Source organism: Pelodiscus sinensis, chromosome 10 (assembly GCF_049634645.1).
Source record: "Pelodiscus sinensis isolate JC-2024 chromosome 10, ASM4963464v1, whole genome shotgun sequence".
Taxonomy (NCBI): Eukaryota; Metazoa; Chordata; order Testudines; family Trionychidae; genus Pelodiscus; species Pelodiscus sinensis.
This window is the reverse complement of record NC_134720.1, coordinates 7978385-7999912: the sequence shown is the minus strand read 5'-3', so window position 1 is coordinate 7999912 and position 21528 is coordinate 7978385. Positions and strand designations below refer to the sequence as shown.

Here is a 21528-nt window from a genome sequence, read left to right as displayed (position 1 = left end):
GCATTTTGAGAGTACTGAGATCTGTGCCCACCAAGGATTTCCTTATACACTAGCAAAAGACTGACACTTAAGAGAAGTAATCAATAGGGATGTTAAATTTAGATTAACGAATCAATCAAATAGTTAATGAGATTTCCATTGACTATTGGATTAGTCTATCAGGGATTAGTCTGTAAAGGCACCTCCGCCTTTGAACTGTAGCAAGCACAGAGGCAACAAAGGGGGCGGAAGCAACTAGTCTCTTACACCCTTAGTACTCACAACTCTACCAAGAGCTGCATGAAATTACTCTATCATTCCATGTGAAAAATCATGTAAACAATAGTGCTATGGCAGCTAGAGAGTAATTATTCCAGTAAAATAATGAGAACATGAAGTTATCCAGAATCAGCATTTACAATGTTGAAAAAGTCCCTTCTTTATGGAAAAACTACCCAGCAAGAATGTTACCTTGACAGCTGATGTTACCAAGCTGCTTCCATGGATCTTTGAGACTGGAGATCCGGCTCCATGAGAGGCTTGAGACACACTTGTCAGTTTGCTTGTGGGGCTTCCTGTGTATTGGAAGATACATTTCATGCAGTCTCATCGTAGCCAAATTAGTCCCAGGGTATTCGAGACATAGGGGATGAGAGTGATGCCTTTTATTGGACCAACTTCTGTTGGTGAGAGAAAGAAGCTTTCAGGCTTACCCAGACCATCAAAAGCTTGTTTCTCTCACCAACAAAAGCCTGGTCCAACAAACAATATTATCTCACCCACCTTCTCTCGCTATTGGAAGATGAGAGAGATTTTAGCATAAGGGTTTAGTCCTAGGTACTATTAAATAAATACAGCTTTTCATCAGACAAGGAAGACATGGCATTTCATTTCAGTTAACCTCTCATATGTGCTGATGGGAACAAAACATGACATGACCAGTGGGGATCAGGATGGGGACAAGTTACATTAGTGTTCTGCTAGAGAAGATAGCCTGTCATCAAAAACACCACAAACTAAACATCCCTTCTCTAAAGGAACATGTTCTCGCTAGACATAATGCTAAAAATCTTTTTCTTCCAATACTTTTGAATATTTAAAAACATTTTTATATTTGCTTCTTTCCTGTTTGAGCTGTTTACATTTTGTACCACACTCAACTAGTTTCGTTTTCTGATTCTCAATCATTAGTACAGTTCTGCAACACTTGAGTTGCAAATAATATCCCCTCTGCAGTGTTTATTTATAAACTACTTGCATTTATATTAAAAACAAAACTATACAGATATTTCTACTGACGGCAGGCTTTGTGAAAGCTGGGTTCTACAAAACTTGAACGGCAGTGTCCCTTTATATTACCCTCCCATATGTAGTAAAGATTTTGAACCCCCGATGATGTGACACTGTTGAACCAGTCTTTCCTGACTTCCCATGGAACTTGTGTCCTAAATCAGGGAGCTGATTTTGAAAATTCCACTCATGAGATTATTTTGGATTTAACCAAGAGAGCTCAAAGCCAGAGATAGAAATTCAGCTACTGCAAACATACAATGGTTTCTCACCATTCAATGTTCCTCCCATGCAGTTGTGGGGGGAGGGATGCTTGTTTAAAAAATGTGATTGTTTTCTTACAAAAAAAGAGGAGATATTTTAATGAAAATCTCTCCTTTTTTTCCCCCAACAACATCTGCAGCTTATTATGATAGGCAAGGAACATAATAAGCTGGATGAACATGCTATGTAAGTTCCAAGTGTCACTTTGGGAAGCTACTATATGTATACATGCATTTAGACCAGAGGTTCTTGGTCTGAGTCTCATAATGGACTCACAAGCAGTTACTTTTTGTTCCAACATGAAGGCAAGAGTTTCCAGATGGCTTGCATGGCTTTTCACCCATCTTCTGCAATCAGTACACCTCAGATTTTATTACACCAGTTCCCCTAGCATCACCTCTGAAACACTGCAGGAATCCAGTCAAAAGAGTCTAGGAAAACCAAAGGCCAACCACCTTAAAGCAGCTGAATAAAGGTTCCCAATGGCTTAAAGGCTGATAGTGTGCCTCTCCAGACCAAGTTGACCCGATCTGATCTGAGCTATTGTTTCGATGCAGCTAGAGAAATGCATGCTGGATCCTCCTGTACTGGAAAGTCCCACAGCTGGGTTAAGGACTGTGAGGGAGTAAGTAACAAGCACTTTAGCCATGACAAAGACACAGCTTCCTGCCTTGCTTTGTAGCAGTGTGCAACACTGCCTCACATTCCTTGCTCCTCCTGAGATACATTCATTTCCCCTGGGGAAAGAGTGTGTGATTTCTATTTGGCCTTGTTTTTTCTGTCACGGCCCAAAGCAAATTCGTTCAACATTAAAAAGACACATTCTGTACAGTAATTATACAAACGAATGATTCTGCCCTTCCTTTGTAAAAGGCTTTTAGATAGTCACAGATCTTGGTATGTTTTGTTATTAAGGAAAGAGAATGGATGAAACTAACCTGGCTACTTCCTACAGATCAAATTACACACCTGTGGATGTGACTGCTGCTCCGACCATCTGTCCAGGTTTGTCCACAATAACGTATGGGTTATTAATGACTGAACTAGCAGACCCCAGCTTCATGTGCACTGGAGTGGAGGTTGGGGTACGAGGTAGTGGAGATGGGCTTGGGGTTGATATTGGAGAACCTTTGGGGGGGGAAAAAAAGAGCCCAACATTTCCATCTCAAGTTTCACAAGGACATAAAAATGCAGTAATAAAATAATGACTTGGAGTTTGTGCATTCAGCTGAAGGTGCACTTCTAGCCTGAGAAGGATCCAGCAGCTGCAGGGATAGGTAGAGCTGCATGACCCCATATTCCCCCTTACTGTCAATATACTCCTGTAAATAAGAGCAAAGTGCCGAGCAGCTCTTTGAAGCCATTTACCTGCCTTTACCTTGTCAGCCACCCACAAGAATAGCTCATGAATAAAGGCTTGTTAGCTCAGGCAGTCATCCACCAGGCCAAGCCTCTATCTTATCCCACAGTCAGCACAAGAGCCCCTAAGAGCACCATTGTGTAGCCTTTTGGTAAGTGGAAAGGGGATTGGGGGGAGGGGGGGAGGCACAAAACATATGAGCTAAAATGGGAACAGACACAAAAGGACAGAAAAAAAGATGGCAACTGCTGCATTGGGGAACCAGAGCAAGGGGACATTATGTGAGAGAAGGCGATCCTCCAGTAATTGGCTCTCTTGAGAGGGAGGGCAGGAGGATCATCAACTAACATGGAGCAGAAACACTCCGTCCAGAAAGACCCTAAAGATTCACAGCAATTGCCACAGTCCAAAAGGAGTCTGGGGTCTTAACAGGAAACAAATGGCAGTCAGCAAAGCCTAGGAAATATTTAAACAGGGGAACATCTGAAACAGCAAAGCTTGATAGAAAAAAGCCGAGAGGTTACGAGGAAGGAAAGATGGTTCCTATAACTCTCACCCACTGGACAGCATCAGAGTCTCACTCGTGACCAAGAAGAGAAGAACAGTGGGACAGTACATTAGATAACTGCATCTGGCACACATTCAAACAGGCTGCTAGTGCCCTGTGTAGAGCTTTAAGATTACAAGGGCAATTGGCAGAAGAGAAAACAACCACACACAGAAGTCAAGTGGGAACAGTCAACAGCAGGCAGCTTGGTACCCAGACTCTCCATACTCTAAGCGAACACCAGATGATGGTGGGGCTTTACAGGCAGGCTCCCAGTTTCCTAAGTGACCCAGTAGCGTGGGCCATTAAAGATTTTTGATGCAACAGTACAGCCAAGAGGGAGGCATTGCGTCAGTGAAGAGAATGCACGTTATGTTTGGCAGACAAGAGACCAGTAGTGAAGAGTTAACAATGCAGGCAAGAGAGGCATGACTGTGTGTGTCTGAGAAAGCTACTAAAAGGAAATAATTTTGCCAACTGCAAACAGCCGCTTATCTAAACAGGACACAGGGAATTACTATTAATGGGGAATGGAGGACACAATCTGATTCTAGGGAGGGGACTTTGTTTTTCCCATAGTAACAATTTACATACAAGTTTAAACCCTGTCATTTCTCTGATAATGACAAATAAAAAAATTGTGCCCGCTTTACCCAGTCCTGTAGTTTGGAAATTTGCAAATGGAAGAAGCCCTTCTTCCCACACGCAACCCCGCATATTCAAGATGAATTCCAATCGATATTCATGTCCAAGCCCAGCAGAAGAGGTAGCTGTCTTACTAACTGGTGATTTCAAGTGGATCACTGGTGGAATTTGTGCCCAGTAAGAAACTAAAACCAGTTCCCATCCCAATTTTAATCTTGAATTCACAAATTCATTATACCTTTTGCATAACTATTTAAGAAAGGATGAAATTTGTTTACTAGATCATACTGGATCTCCCTACAGTCTACCTTTTAATATTAGCGTGAAAATGGGAAAGGACACAAAGCAAGACCAACCAGTTCAATCTCACTGTTCAGTATGAAGTATGATACTGAGACTAAAATGTACCTGATACGATCTTGCAGCTCATGGTGATGGGCTGGAAGGATTTTCCTGGAGATTCTGCAGGGCTCGGGATCTGACCCTGAGGCACTATTTTGCAACTAGCTGCAATTGGCTGAAAAGCTGAATTTCCATGAGAGCCAAAGGTTACTTTCTGTGTTGCCAATTTGGTGGGAGTCCGTTCTACTGAAGATGGCAGGGAATAAAAAGTGGTATGTCTTTCAGTTTCAGCATTCACAGGGAATCCTGATTAAAATAGGGAAAAGAGAAATGTTTCTCAGGCTGAGTCAAGTTCCTTGCTGCGTTTCTCTACAGAGACAAAACTTAAGATATGACAAACATGTCCATAAATATAAAACATAAGAAGTGGGGCTTTTGGCTTTGATTTTTTTTATTTTCATGTGTTATTTTGCTGGATACTTCCTAAACAAAAAAATTAAGAAATCAGATTAACCACATACTGTCTTACCCAATATGCAGTCATTCACATTGGCTTTTGGCATAATTTTCATAAATCACACTGATTTACCTAAAACTAAGTTTTGAGTGTCCATAGACAGATCCACATAGTCAAGGGGAAGTTCCCCTAGAAGTAAATTCCTGTCACTGCATACTTAGGAGTGATTATCTAGGGGCATAGAGGCTGACTTCCATCCTCTTAATGACTGAGGAGCTCAGTTACTCATTGACTAATAGGCCACAGGGAAAATCACTATGGAGACCCCAGATGTACTGAGTGCCTCTGATCAGGTCTAAAAAATGTTTGTGTATTGATAGTTTAGATGCCTGCAATTTCCTTCTTTGGTGTGAGACCATCAAAAGCATTCACTGAAATCCTGAACCTTCTTCCTTTCACCTTCCCTGCCCTGCCCTGAAACACAGAACCACTGCCATAGCACACTGCAGGAGTGGATGACATGGATGGAAAGAATGGCTGTGCCACAAAAACATGAGCACTCTCAACTGGATGAGTTCCACCAGGAGATTTTACCAGAAGTCAGGGTAAAATAAGGCCTCAAAGCAACTGCTATCAGAACCAGCCAATGCTCCATAGGCTAGCATTTTGTAGGGGATAAATTGTTCCCTTTCACTATATACTTCTGCATACCAGAATACAGATACTAAACACTAAGACAAAGAGTCTCCCTCTTTTCATCCCAGCTAATAAAAAGAATTGTTCCACACAACTAGTCATTGTAACACTCATGAAAAAGTAAAATGGCAGCAGAATCAGGTGACCTAGAAATGCTTTACTGCTCTCAATTCAAATGATTTTCCAATCTCAATCACTAGAACATTCAAAAGGACACACATGACTATTAAAGAAATGGAGTTCATGTGATCTTCAGTGGCACCTGTCCCTAAAGGAAAACAGCAATGGTGAGACAAGATCGCACTGATCAACAGATAGCTGAAGCAGTGTTGTTATAAGGAGGGCTTCAGGATGTGCAACCACTGGGAGGTATTCAGTGATACAGAACTGTCCACAATAGGATGAGACTCCACTGGAGTAGGAAGGGAGATTTCAACTTTTAAACTAACATTCTGGGAGCAACAGGTGGAAGATACTCCTATAAACTCCATATCAGATTCTAATATTAAGTTGGAGGAAAATCAAGTGAAAGATGATACAGCAATAGAGAAAGGAACAACGGAAGATAGGAGAACAGCTAAGACAGTATCAATATCATACAGTAACAGTTGGGTAGTCAATATTAGCAGTAAAATGACTATCTAGCAAGCAAAGAATCTGTCAGAAGCCACAAACAACTAAGGAGCCTAGATAACAAAATGGATGAAGTAAAACTACTGGTGCAGAAAGTGAAACTTGGTGTTGCACCATATTTTTGTTATCCTGTAATAGTAATCATGACTGGAGTATAGGTATTGAAAGGTATGTGTTAATCAGGAAGGACAGAAATAAAGGTAAAAGTGGTGGAGTAGCACTGTATGTTGATGACAGGGTAGAGTGTAAAGAAAGTAGAAGTAACAGAAAAAGAAAGGGAATATGGGTTAAAATCAGTTTGGGTAAGCAAGGCAACAGAGGCTCCGCTGGGATAGTGCTTGAGATCTGCTCAGGCTCCCATAATAAAGATCATTATTAGGATGTTATTTTACATTTAGTTTTGGCAGATAGCAAGGACCTCAGGAAAGAGGATAGGCAGTAGAGGACAGGCTTGGTTCAAGTGAGCATGAGTTAGTCCAGTTAAAACTAAATGGAAGGAGAAACAAAAATGGTCTGCAACTAATGTCCTTGATTTTAAAAGGGCAAATTTTTAAATAATTAAGGGAATTAGTTATAGGGATGTGAGCAGCCAGCCTTAACTGGTGATGCTTACTGTGTAAGGTTAACCAGTACCTGGAAGAAGCCTCCTGCTTGCAGACAATTGTTCCAGCCCCACCAGACCATCAGAGACCCCCCCCCATCCTCTTGCCCCTCTGCCCAACCCCCCTGTATGCAGTTAACTGGTTAAACACTACATTTAATGAGTTAACCAACCAAACAGGATTTTACATCACTAATTTAAGGAAATGGATTTGACTAACAATCTCAAGGATTTGAATTTGGAGGAGGCTTGGAATTACTAAGTCAAAATTGCAGAAACTAGCTGCATGCCAAGCAAGAAGAAAAAATTCATAGGGAAGGGCAGCAGATGAAACTGGAAGAATAAGCATCTCAAATGGGATATTATAAAAAAAAGCCTACACGGAATGGATCATCAAGGAAACAATTAAAACCCATGGTTGGCCCATGCCAGCAGACTTAGGCTCACAAGGCTCAGGTTAAGGAGGCTGTCTAATTGCAGTGAGACACTGCAGCCCAACCGCTGGGCAGGAGGAGGATGTTAGACGAGGGGGTTCGCTGCGACTGTGGGGCCTATTTCCGCTCTTCCCTCGTGTCACGAATCCGGGCAGAGTTCCTCTGGGCGGCGTCCACTGGCTCCATCGACAGCTTTGAGGAGCAGTGGGCGCTGTCCGGGGTTCTCTGCTCGGTGTCCCCATCCGGCTCCCTTATTTTAAACCTGTGACCCGCACTCCTTGACCCTGTAGTCATTTTTTGTCCCCCGGATTCAATTGAACATGGGTTCAGTGTCCCTCCCATAAGGTTGGGAGGGGCTTTTAGAATGTGGGCGGGCTTTGCCCGCCCACCTTCCCATGATTTCAAATAGGCCCAACCCCTGGGACCCTCCCACAATTAAGCAGCCCTGTACCCAATTCAGCTGGGACAGGCCAGCTGTGGATGTCTAATCACAGTGTAGACACACTCTTGGAAGTCAGGAAGTGTAGGGAAAAAACTGCCAAAAACCAATAAGAGTTGGACCTTGAAAATGAAATTAAAAACATTAATGATTCTTTAGCCATATAAAAGAAAACAAGGAAATGGGACTGCTAAATACAGAGAGTGGGACGGAGATTACAAATAATTGAGTTATGGCCCAACACCTGAACAACCACTTGGCCTCAGTTTTACTCAGGGTAATGAGGAGTTTGGGACAGTAGCAGGGTGGCTAATTGGAACAAGGATACAAAAATACCCAGAGGGGAAGCCAAACTAAAGCACTTCAATGGGACCAAATCAGGTGGCCTGGATACATTCTATGAACAAGTGTCAAAGAAACTGGCATATGAAATTACAAGCTCCACAGAACCTATTTTCAATGAATCTTTACACTCGGGAGTTATACCCTATAACTGGATAATTACAAATATAGGTACTATATTCAAGAAAGAACACAAATTATCCAGGAAATTACAAGCCTGTTAGTTTGAACTCAATTGCATACATGGTATTAGAAAAAATTTGAAAGAAAGTAGGTAAGGACAAGAGAGGTAAACAGTAATAGGGATAAAATATCAAAATTTTAAAAAGGTCGATTGCATAGAATTATTTCCTGCACCCACACATTCAAAGTCTAACTGACTGCCATATTTGAGGTCAGGATGGAATTTTCCTTCAGGTCAGACTGGAAGACACCCTGAGGTTCTTTTGCATTTTTCTGCAGTATGGGGCTCATGTCACTTGATAGTTTGAATTTGAGTGAATGGTAGATTCTCTGTAACTTGAAGTCTTTACATCAAGATTTGAGGACTTCAGTAATTCAGCAGAGAATATGGGCCTATTACAGAAGTAGGTGATGAGGCTCCCTAGCCTGCAATGGGCTTGAAGGTCAGACCAGATTAATAGTTTTCAAACTTTTGTACTAATGACCCCTTTCACACCGCAAGGCTCTGAGTGAGACACTTATAAATCAAAAACAGGGAGATTTTGTATTTAACACTATATTATAAATATTAGAGGCGAAGCAGGGTTTTGGGGGGTAGAGGGTGACAGCTTGTGACCCTCCCCCCCATGCTTGCAACCCAGGGAGAGGTCATGACCCCCAGTTTGAGAATCCCTGGACAAGATGATCATAATAGTTCCTTCTGGCCATAAGGGTCTAGAGCAGGACCAAAGTAAGCTTGTGTTATACAAGAAAAAAATAATTCTGCTGTAAAGGTGTAAAAAAATGGTGTTCACCTAAGACTAAATCATGCTTAAGGAAGAGTGATTTAATTCAGGCTGTTTGGACAACGGTAGGGTCTTTTCCTCAAAATACATTTTCTGGAGGATATGCAGAAATAAAGACTGGTGTACATGTTCAAAGAGAAGGTGGCAACTATTTTTGAAAGTGCTTGGGACCACCTAAAAGATTATCACAGTGAAACAGCCATGGTTTTCAGGTCTTGTGCCACGCTGCAACAAAAGGCTAGGTTCTTACTCTGAAATCCCTGACCAATGGTAATAGATTCATGCTTGACACAGAAGGTGCAGACAGCACGGAGGGGTTCTGGTAAAAATCGCTCTATTTCAGTTTAATGAAGATAATTTGCTTCAAAGGAGAAGGATCTGCTGGTTAAGGCACAGACTAGAAAGCCAGGAAATCTGAGTCATATTTCCAGCTTCGACACATTTCCTTGAACAACCCTCTGAGCTTTGGTAAAATAAGGATAATTCCCTGACTTGCCAGGGTATAATTGGGCAAAAATAATGTTTATGAATCATTTCAACATTACAGGACAGAAGGCCCCAGATCAGAGTTTCTCAAACTGTAGGTCACAACCTCCAGACAGAAGAGATGATGGTATGTTGAAAAAGAGAAAAACCAAGAAAATACCCCACAAGTTAGACAGGTCCCAAACCTGGCAGCACTGAAGCACCATGCGCTAGATTGCAGCACCTATCAAATTTAGTGACAACGGAGCAAAGGGCCAAAATCTGATTGGCACTGCAACCTACCACACATGGTGGTAATAATGGGACATCATCTCCTCTGTCTCCATCAGAGAGGCATGTGTGCTAAACCTGGATGCAACACCCAAAATGGGGAGTTGTGTCCAGCCTTGCAGCTGGCTGGCTCTGGGGTGAACTCATTCTCCAACCTGTCCCCCTGCTCCCTTAATTTCTGTAACAACTAGGGAGAGGGGAATTGTGTTGGCTGGCATGCAAGAAGTTTGAGAACCACTGAACTAGAGGATAGTCCAGGGGTTAGGAGAAAGTCAGAGAATCAGGAATCCTGGTTTCAATTCCTGTTCCACCACTGATTTCCTTAGGGACCCTGTGCATAGTCCCGGGATCTCTGTGACCCAGCCCCCATATGTAAAATGGGAATAACAGCACTTCCTTATTTGATAGGGGTATTGTAAGGATAAAAGCCATTAAAGATGAGAGATGCTCAGGGCTTATATAAATACAGCAGCCTTCTCACTCCCCTAACACTTTCACAGTCAAACAGTCTTTTCCTGCAGCCAACACCACTGCAGATTCCAGACAATCCAGCACTCACGAATGTACACCAAAAACCCTAAAGTGTTCAAGTTGAGCAGCTCACTTCTTTAAGTTACCAGTAATGCACAGAGCATAACTGAAAGCATAAAGCTTTTGTTGTTCCTGAGTTGGGAGAATGGTCTACTCAATGACCCCTGGATATAGAACACTACACTGAATTCAGTTTCTGTCACAAGCCCAGGGCCGGCCCACAACATTTTGGCACCTGAGGCAGGGAGCTCAAATGACACCCTCCATGCCCCCTTATTTGGGTCAAAACTTTGAAAGGTCTCAATTCTGCCTTCTTCCTGTTCTACTACTCTCATTGTACTGCAGAGAGAATACATATGCATCAGCAGCAGACAATTTTCTACACTCTGGGTCCTAGTGGCACCCCCCTCCCCCCCACCCCGAGTCTAGCACCTGAGGCAGCTGCCTCAGTTCGCCTCATGGTAAGGACAGCCCTGCACAAGTCTGTTGCTTCCTCAACACATTTGGCAGCCAAGGACCACTCAGATGATTTATGGTTTATTTCAACATAACTTTAAGTAGCGGTTCAGTAATTTGTAAACCAAAAACAATTAAAAGTAACAGCCACAGCATCACTAATAGCCATGTATTCAAAACCAAATTAGAAAACACAAATACCGGTTTACTTTACCTTTGTCCACAGAAGCATCTAGAATGGGCTCAAGTAACTGTTTAATTGGTGAAGAAGCTTTCACTGGCGCCGATATACTTAGTGGTAATGGTACAGATGTGGGGATATCAGAGAGGTCAGATTCAGAAGACTGGGAACAGAGATAATCTTCTCCAAGAGAATGTCGATGAAGCTCAACATCCACTACCTTCCAGAGAGAGATGAAAGGATTATGATAAGCTATGCACTTGGCAATGGACAAGTTCAAACACTGACTCTAAAAAACTCAGTACAACTTAGCCAAAGCCTGCAAGCACTCTGCACATGGAACTACCATTGATTTCAAAAGAACCTGCCCAGGCAAATGTCTTCCAGATGTTCTGCTTACAACAAGACTTAGAAAAATACAATGATTTCTGGTATTAAATATCCACAACAAAGTGACACACATCTACCACAGAATTCTGAACAGTGAGCACCATCAGGCAAAGTTCCTACAAGCATAGGACCAGATCCTGAACAATTAATCCACATGATGTCCCATTAAAGTTAGTAGGATCCGCACAGTGCAGGGATATGTGCTTATCAGATCTGAATGCAGAAGCTAACCTTGTACCCTAGATTTGGAAATCCTCTGAAACGTATACTACAACATTTAATTTACTCTTCAAAAATGATCCCAACTTTCTTGAGAAAGCTTACATTACAATCTACTTCACTGAAGCTGAGATCATGCAACTCCATAGAAAAATCTTTCAATTTTGTAAAACAGAGGAAAAAACAAAATTAGAAATAACAGACTATGATTTATGAGGTTAAGTGACTTATTCAAGTCTAAAATAGAAACTTGTCTTTACTTTGATAGTCTTAAGCTCTACCACACCACTAAACTATGTTGCCACATATACTATAAAAAAAGTTCAACTAAACACAACAGGCTCGGGCCCCAGAGAGCTGCAGGGGGAGGCAGGAGGTGGGATGTGGCTGAGCTGGACTACATGGGGGCCAGGAAGCTGCTGCACTGCCAGGGGAGAGAAGGAGTAGGAGCTGGGAAGCCCAGCATGGCTGTGGGGGGGGGGGGGGGGGGGAAGGAGAGTGGCAGGGTTAAAGGTGGGGCCAGCAGCAGGGGGGCCAGAAATGACTTCCTGTGGTTCAGCAAAATTCTTCATCTGGGACCTGTAAGGCCCCGAGGGTGCGGGACCAGGGTCCAATCTGCAGTTCATTTGCTGGCCACTGGCTTCCCCTGTCTGTCTCTCACACCCACACACGGCTCAACAAATAATGCAATCTACTTGCCTGTGGTGAGTAGATTACAAAGTGGAAGAGACGGGTTTGGGCGACCTGTGCATGTGCAGAATAATCTGTGCAGATCTGCATGAGCAGATCGCCGGACAGCACAGCTGGCGAGAGGGGCTCACCGCGGTTTGGCGAGCGTGCGCGCGCGTGTGTGTAGACAGACACACGGCTCGCTGAGCCCCACTCACCAGCCGTGCAGTTCTGTGCCAGCTCTTTCAGGGTGTAATCTACTCGCCATGGGCGAGTAGATTACACTATTTGTCGAGCCCTGTATGTGTGTGTACAGTGAGCCCTCGCTACTTCGCGGTTCGACCATCGCGGATTCACGACTTCGCGGACTTTTTTCATTACATTATGTATATACGTGAATCCGCGATGGTCGAACCGCGAAGTAGCGAGGGCTCGCTGTATACATGTTAAATATGGTGTCCCTACTTCGCGGATTTTCAACTATCGCGGTCGGGTTTGGAACCTATCTACCGCGATAAACGAGGGTTCACTGTACACAAAAATTCCTGGGGGACGACGGAATGATGTCATCACATCACTCTCCCCCTCCTCCCAGCTGAAGCCCGACCTCGCTGCTTCCCCTCACCACTTGGAATCTTAAACCAAGCCCTTAGTCCCCTTGTTCCACCCCCACACACAGGGCTTTCAACACCAAGAAACATGGCACAATAGCCAGCAGACCCCCCACTGCAGCCATGGCAGCCCGGGGTGGGGGAGAAGTATGGTCCTCAGGACAGCAGCCCAGGGATAGGCGCTAGGAGTGGGGCTCCCAGCCGGGCTTATGTGCCAGCAGCAGGCTCTTGGGGAGCTGGAGCACGGTGTCCACCCATCGAGTCTAGCTGCCCCTGAAGAGACACACCCCCCTCCCCAGTGGCTGAACATACTGCAGTTTCCAGAGAACCCCCAACCTGCCTGGGGGAGCTGCCGCACCGACCAGTCAGCTCCTTCCCTTCAACTCCTGGTGGGGGAGCAGGCAGCTCCGGGCTTTCCAGGCAGGGCTGGGGCAGTGAGCAGTGAAGGTGGGAACACACAGGGAAGAGGTCAGGACAGCACCCCCATGCTGCTGCTTTTCCCATCTCAGCAGGCTGCAGTGCCCCGGAGCACCATGTGCACACAGCACTGCCTGTGCCTCACTGCGTCCCATGCAGGGCAAGCAGGCACCCCTGCACCTTCCTTGCTGCCAGGGCTAGAGCTGGGGCTGGTGTGCACCGTGGCTGGGATGGGCGGGGGAGGGACGAACGTGGAGAGGAAGAAGGGTTAGGGTTGGGGGTGGGGAGGGGGCAGAGAAGGGGCCTGGCTGGCCGAGGGAGGGGGTGGAGAGAGGATCCAGGATGGCACAGCCATAGCCCAGCCCTCCCTGGTGTCCAGAGGGGAAAGCTGGGGTTGCCTACCCCCTGTGAGAGGGGGGTTGGCAAGTGCAGCAAGCAGGGGGTTATTCATTCCTTTCTGTAACTCATTTTTATACTAGTGTGCTAGATTTCTGTGTGTTTTGTTTTCATGTTAAGCTCATTCAACTGAACTTTTAACGAACATGGTACCCATACACTATTTACATGGAAAGTTTGCTTCTCTTAAATGTACCTGACTACATTTCTCTTCAAAATAACGAAGATGAAATATCATGACTTAAGGGAAGTGAAGTCACTTTCCAGAGTTGCTTTATCATTTAATTTTGTAATACAAATCTATTCTATTGTTACAAAAAGAGACAGTGTGCAGTGTTGTTGTAGCCATGTTGGTTCTAGGATATTAGACACACAAGTTGGGAGATGGACCAATTTCTGTTGGCGAAATATCAGCTTTTGAGCTATACAGAGCTATTCTTCAGGTCTGGAAAAGATGCTCAAAATGTCACAACTAAATAAAAGGTGGGACAGAACTTGTGGATTAACAACAAGGATAATAGTTTTTACTTCTCACAAAGCTATTTAAGGAGCTTCCATGCTTTTATTATGAAAGGTTAAACTACGGTACAATTTTACTTGGCTACTGTCACTGCAATTCCAGTACTAAACATCTTACTTTGCAAAGTGTTCAGTCCATGAAAGGTGATATTTATAACAAAAAATGTTTCCACTCTACAACTTAGTAACTCACTGTTTCTGCACCAAGAGTCTGCAAGCCAGTATAAGTTCTGTCCAACTGTGGAAAACAATTAGATGAGTAAATACATTGTAACATGTTAAATATTATTTTAGCTAAAGTTAACAAATAATTGTTTCTGAAATAACACAGCAGCAAGTTCCTAATTAAAATAAACTGTGATTCTGTAACCGAGCAGTGACTTATCAAATTTATCAAAGCTAGAGATCACATTTTCTTTGGCAAGTAGCAACATTTGCATTTTGAGTAAGCTGAAAAACCTTGCTGCCACAGAGAGGGGTGGGGCATTGGGAAGATGGAGCTGGGAGAGCCAGACAGACAGAGATCTTTAGGGGTAGGGAGACTGGCATTCTGGAGTAATTAATTTTAATTAAGTCCATAAAAATAATTGAAGGTACTAATGTCTCTAGCCTTAGAGGCATGTTCTTTTTATTATTTGCATAAATTTAAACAAAAGAATATGAAATAATATCAATTATTTGCAGCAGCATCATTAAGTGGAATTTTTGTTATTGGTTAGTTTATCCTAAGGCCAGCTACATCACTGAAGTCACCTTATCCAGTTTTCTAGCAGTAGATAAGAAACAGGAAGTTTCAATGAAAACTGTGACACCAGCTGACAAAGAACCCAGTAGCAGAGACTCCTTGAGCCATATAAACTTCAAAAGAATTCATGCCAAATTAAGGCCCCATGCACCAATATGCAATCCCTCACCACAGATATGTGGTACCGGCACAAAGCAGGGTTTACATTGATTAGGGATGTTCATGTTATTTTTGTAAATGTGCGATTGCTGAAATTTTTAGCAGTTACATGTTTAAACGCAGGGGGCAGATGGGAGCAGGTGCTCACAGGCAGCTCCCCCCTGCCCTACCCTTCCACACTGCTATCTCTGCATCAGAAAGAATTCTGTATCAGAGACAGCAGAGGCCACTCCATGGGAGCTAGTATGTGCAGGGAGGCAGCTTGAAAGCTGGCTTCCTGCGTGTACCAGCTCCTGCCTGCCGCCCCCCTCCCCACAGGAGCCAGCTCCCCACATGCATTGGCTCCCGTCTCCTTCCCCACTCTGCTGCCTCTGCCCAGGCTTCAGGCTCCCATTCATTCTGTAGGTCACATTCACTGGTCAGACATCTCCCAGAATGCACCATGGTATTGTCTCATGTCTTTAGCCTTAGAGACATGCCCTTTTTAACCAACTCCTCATGGAAGGGGAACGCTGTGCATAGGGTCACCTTGCAGATCTGGAGATGAAGTGCAGCTAGGGATCCTGCCCAGAGAGAAGGGGAGCATAGGGCACTTGACCTACAACTCCCAGGTGGCACAGCAATGGCAATTCAGAATCAGATTATTTCAGTTTTCCAGGATTTCAGCAGAAAGTTTCATTTAGTCAAAAAAAAAATCCAAACACCAGTTGGCATGGAGTTTTCAGCCAGCCCTACTGCCTAAATCACGAGTGTGCGTCGACGTAACAACACTGGTGAGACTTTCCTTAAAACAGACAAGACCCAAGTCAAACTAATAGTGCAGTGAAAGTTCAGAGGACAACTAAGAATAATGATAAGGGAAGGGTAACAAGTGAATTCTACTACAGTTAGACTCAAGTAATTATAAAAAGAAAAAAGTCATGTCCACCCCCAGAAGGAATGGTCATGTACCCATAAATCCTCTACATAAATCTTCCTTTTTGAAGAGTTAGGCCTGTGAGAAACAAATGAGCATTCTGGGCTTTCCCTTCTCATCCTTCCAACAACAGGTTGAGTCTAGTGGTCAGGCTGCAGATCTTTGATAGCTGCAGGTCAGGCTTAGGGAAAGGACCATATAGAACCAGCATTCCATAAGGAGAGAAAGATACCCTTATTCAAAACCTAGCAAGTTAAAATTGATGACATGATAAAAACACAAATCACAGGTTAAAGCAAGTAAATGCTTTGCTTCCTCCTGAGACTCCGGATGCTCCCAATGGAACCTCACCTCTTACATGGCCAATATCAATGCCTTTCCTTTATTTTCTATCTCCATCTCGTATGCTCCCTAGGCAGACATCAGAGGGAGGCCAAACACACCCTTCATACTAGCAATTCTATTCAAGTACCTTCAGATTGTGTATGATATCGATCCTCTTGTTCTGGCTGTCCTTGAAGTGAATCTGAACCCTCACTGGAAATTCTCCCCAGCCTCGTCTGGTCAGATGAAATGGAGGCTCTCTGAAAATAAACAGAAATTCACATTACAGACATGAGCACTGCATCTTCCAGATCCATCTGTTCGTCTAACTAAACAATGCTTTTCCCATTGGCTACATATGAGCCTTAATTCCACTTTCCATCAGAAAGACCATGAAGTCTAAGCAGATGGCTGCAGACATCTTTTTGCATGGGCAAAGACAGAAGAAAATTATTTCAAAATGGTGAACATATGCCAGCAGAGAAAGTAGTAGAATTAGTTCTTCAATACATGGCAGCATAATGCCAGATGATCCATTCTGGTGAAAATCAGTGCCATTTAACACTGTTGCAAGCTGACTTTCCCATGCAGAATTATCAGTCTTTCCCTCCTACAATCTAGCTCCTCATAAAAGACATTATAGTGGTGATAGACAAAAATGATCCACAGGCCATGTATGTAAAAAGGATATCTGCAGATTTGTAGGGCTCTACTGGCAGACAAGACCAAAATAACCTCATTTTTTTAACATATCTTTCCCTGAATACTTCTGGACTTTACTCTGGGCGGTGGCAGGGTTGTCCTTTTATAGGACAGGGGACCGCTGACTCCCAGAAAAGTCAGTAGGAGACTGAGAAGGGGGAAAAACCTCTCACTGATGTGGCCTCCAACTGAGAAGCAGAAAGACACTCTCCACGTTCCCCTTGCACAACAGAGCCTGGGGGGGATGGGGACCCAGGCTAGTATATTGTGTGTGCTCCAACCCCAGAGGGAAATAGCAGGGGAGGGGGAAGAGGGATGAAGTGCCAGCACAGGCTCTCCAATCCTGGGGGGAACCCCAAGGACCCAATCCAGGTGAGCAAAGGGCCACATCCAGTCCCCGGGCCTTAGGTTCCCACACATTTTATATGAAGTACATCCCAGTTGAAGGGACAGATGTTAGAGAGAGTATTATAAAAGAGGAAACCATGAATGTATATCAGCATGGAGTTTCATGTACATCAGTCCTAGAGGCTAGGATAGATCCCCATCCCTGCTCCCACTCCCTCAATCCAGACTTCTCAGGAGCAACCCAGTCTAACAGATACTGGCCATGTGTACAGACTTCCAGGTCATAAGTCAATAATGGGAATGAGGGTTGTTAATTTACCAGTAGGGAAGGAATGCAGGTACCCACACCTCATTTGCTTAGCACTTTCACTGAGGGAGTGTGAAAAAAGTGAAAATGGATGTCAGATAGTTGTTTCCCAGACAGAGAGAAGGAACAGAGAGAGAAATAGCTCATATTAAAAACCACCATCTACAGTGGTTTCACACCACTGTTTTAAAATGAGCTTGCAGAAGTCTTGCAGAAAAACTGAAGCCAATGTACACCAGAGTTACTTTCCTAATAAGATTGACACTCATGTCTTAGTGGCAGAAAAAGAAGTGGAAATCTCCACTGAGAAAAAGTCCTGTAGTTTACCCTGCTGACCTCAGTGGAGCAATATTCTTCAACAATGGTTTAGGGGAGGAAATGTTGACAGTGTTACATTTGGCACCCTGTTTCTCCAGTGTCAATATAGCCATGTTGTTATAGTAGAATCATTCTTCAAAGCATGAGACTAAATCCAAGATTATGAGTACACAACAGAAGAAAGCAGGAGACAGGTATTTGAGGAAAAAGCCCATTACTGAACCACACAAGTATCTTAAAACAAGTGGGAATTCTTTAAAAAAAAAAAAAAAAAAACCACCACACCACTCTGGCAAAGAAAAATGGACTTTTCACATTGGACTGGGTTGGAGAGGACATCTGTTTGGTCTGGCATGCAGCCAAACTTGCAATGTAAGTGATGTAATGAAAACAACAAATATACAAGATCATACTGCTTATCTGAAATACAGAAGTTTACATTTCTCTCCAGTGCAAAAGGGTCTCTAATCTGTTAAAATAACTTGGTATGTGTTTTGCAAAACTGCAGCATATCAATTTACAAGTGCTGATAAACACCTGAAGAATTAGCTAGTTAAGCAAGTTCGAAGGTAAGTTAAAATCCAACATGCATAGAATTTCAGTATATCAATCTTGATAATCTCAAAGATTCCAGTAATTCTTGATTACCTGACCTCCACCAGGTCGTTAGGTTTGTAACTGGGATGAAGGAAGAACCAGACTTTTTTGACAAAATGATTTATGCTGGGTTCTCGCCGAGAGCCTCGTACATACACCATCCATTTATGAGTTGACTGATCATTCTCCTCTCTCTTGTCAGGAGGAATATACCTGGCAGAAAAAACAAAAATAAAATAATAAAAATAAGTACATTTACATACACAGAAGATTCTGGGGTCAATCTGCAAGAGTTTTAGTACCAGTAAAAGGCCTATCCAACTAGGCACATCTGGAACATATTAATTGCATCATCCAGCATTTCATCAAGTCCTGAATGGCTCTCTTATGGACATTTATACTCTTTGCTTTAACTCTACTCGTTGGTATCAATATATATTTCTGTGAATTATGTCTTTGTAAATTTCCAATATCTAATCTTTGTTTTCTAATTAGGGGAGTTAATTTTAACCCTTCACCAGCAGTGAGAGGAATTTTTTGGAGATGTAAATCACCTTGAAATCATTTTTTTCCCCCAAACACCAGATTGGTAAGAATTCTACCATAATACATCCATCCATCCATCTTAATTTAAAATGAACTACAGGTCTTAACCACCCTCTCAAAGTCAAGATTTGGACTCAGATTTCTCAGCATTTATGTTTTTAGATCCATCTGTAGTGCTAAGAAAAACATCCAACATTCACCACCAATATAATACTTTCCATGCTGAGAAAAATACCCTGACACGAATAGTGCTGCAGCTGAGGCCAGAAGTAAAGCTGTTCAAAGTTTTCCAAAACTAATTTTTTTTTCCATCGAAACTTAATCCTCAACTTTGAGAAAATACTACTTTTTTAAAAACTTCCAGAGTTATGAAAAATTTCTCCAGAAACTTTAGCAGAATCACCATAAGTATCCTTTTTTTTAATCTAAATGAGGTCTCTTTCCTTCTGCCCCCAGCTATTTTGGTGTTGGTTTAATCCTTTTTGTACTGTCAATTTGATTGGTTATCTTAGTCACATAGGGCACTTGCTAATCCAGAATAGAGGAATTCTATTTTTGAAAAATTCTGATTTTGGAAAAAAATATTTAACATTCTGAAAAATGAAAAACTGGTTTTGGAAAACAATGGAATTTAAAAGCAGTTTGAGTTGTCAAAATTTCTGTGACTTATTTTTTTTAACCAGTTCTTGCCAGAGGTAAGATATACTAGTAATAGAAGGCAAGGGAAAATACACAGTGCATGCTTGCATTATGTTTAAACCATGCCAATTTTGAGAACTTGAACAATATTAAGCAGCTTTGAAAGAATTTTGACAGTAACACTGCTCAATCTGACTCAAAAAAACATGAAATAGCATTTTCTAAATTTGTCTTCACCTTAATTCAATGACATTTCCAAAAGTTACCATATAGCACACAACTATGCTTGCATCTCTTACCACGGTGGGAATCACAGAATTAGTGCAGTGCTACTGTCTTAGTCCAGCTCTGACTATCTCTCATCAAAAACTGGCTCCTACCTTTACCAAACCATAGCTCTGATCCTGTAACTAGAGCCCTGTGGGGTCTCAGGTGATTTCTGGGCAGACCCTATTGCAGAATCAGGGCTTAGCACTTCCAAGTGATAGGTTGGAAGAACTGATTGGGACAAAGCAATTTTTAAGACACTTAGCTTTGAAGCAGGTGCAGAGAGTCAAACTCCACACATTACTACAATAAGCATCAGCTATTGCTCACACCCAATAGCAAGATTATGAACTAGAGTGCTGGTACAGCTGTGTGCGCCTCATAGAGCTGATACCTTCACTCTGATCCAACAGTGATTTTTAATTGCTTCTGAACTTCGATCCACAATTCAAATCAACGACTAGAAATTAAAATAATTAGCAATGCCTTAGATACTAACTTGGAGACGTTGCCGACTACGATTGTTTTCTTCACATAGAGTCGTGAAGTCTCATCATTTAACAGACCAGCCTTTCGCTGGCCTATTTTGTGAGAGCTTGTAACACCAGAAGCATCCTGAGGGGTGAAAAGAGGAAATATCTACTTTGCAAACATGGACTTTTGGTACTTGAAAGCAAGCTGCTGTTTAGAAAGAAACCCACAGAATTAAAATGAGAGAACAGAGAATCGTTTTACAACAGATACACTCAAAATGCTAACTGACCATTTTCAAGTAATTCATGTATACAGCAAATGAACACTATATGGCAAAAGTGGGTTCCAGTTATCTGACACACAATTGGTCTGGGCTCATATTTGACCACTGCAACTAATTCATTTGGATGGCCACCTCAAGACATCCTCAATATACTTTATTTTCAGAAAGTGCTGTTGTCTGAAAATATAGATCCTTTCAAGAGTCAACTTGGGCATCCAAAAATCATGTTCTTTTAAAATCTTGCCCTCATCTCTAAAGAGCCAAATTCTGCCATCCAAGACCTCTACTTCAATGCAAGTGCCAGGCATGTGTCTGGAAGAAAAGTTTGGCCCCACACCAGTTAGAATGATGGCCAACAACAACATAGCTCAGGGGTGGGGAATCACTCAACCACAGATAAATCAGTCAGGGGCTGCACACAAGTGAGAAGCAAAACATACAAACAAACAAAAAACTAAAACAACAAAACAGTGCAGGCTGCCTAATGCTGGGGATGGGGAAAAGCCCTGAGCCTCAGGAGCCGGATCCAGGAAAGCCTTAGGGTTCCCCTGACATAGCCCCATCATCTAAATAAAGCCAGTGAACCCACAGCAATCTTCTGATACAATACACAACCTAAGTGACCCACTAGGGATGTTAAAAAGAGTTAAGTAACTGTGTAACTATTAAAAATCTTAGCAGTTACACCAGGGGTGGGCAGATGATCTGAGACCTCTCATGGGCCAGATCCAGCCCGCGGATGCCCCCCAGAATCCTTAGGC

General features: G+C 42.9%; 1 protein-coding gene across 4 annotated transcripts in view; it reads right to left on the bottom strand.

Moving 5' to 3' along the window:
• YEATS2 (YEATS domain containing 2) overlaps positions 1–21528 on the bottom strand; it is an 82450-nt gene that overhangs the window by 43019 nt on the left and 17903 nt on the right. For 3 of the 4 annotated variants that reach the window (XM_075937463.1, XM_075937461.1, XM_075937464.1), the window contains 8 exons: positions 20510–20625; positions 18610–18771; positions 16435–16546; positions 14336–14380; positions 10955–11141; positions 4494–4733; positions 2503–2661; positions 451–554 (listed from right to left, as the gene is read on the bottom strand). In XM_075937463.1, coding sequence (XP_075793578.1) covers positions 451–554; positions 2503–2661; positions 4494–4733; positions 10955–11141; positions 14336–14380; positions 16435–16546; positions 18610–18771; positions 20510–20625 — 1125 coding nt within the window. The remainder of the gene's footprint in view (positions 1–450; positions 555–2502; positions 2662–4493; positions 4734–10954; positions 11142–14335; positions 14381–16434; positions 16547–18609; positions 18772–20509; positions 20626–21528) is intronic. The other variant, XM_075937465.1, reaches the window with a different exon arrangement.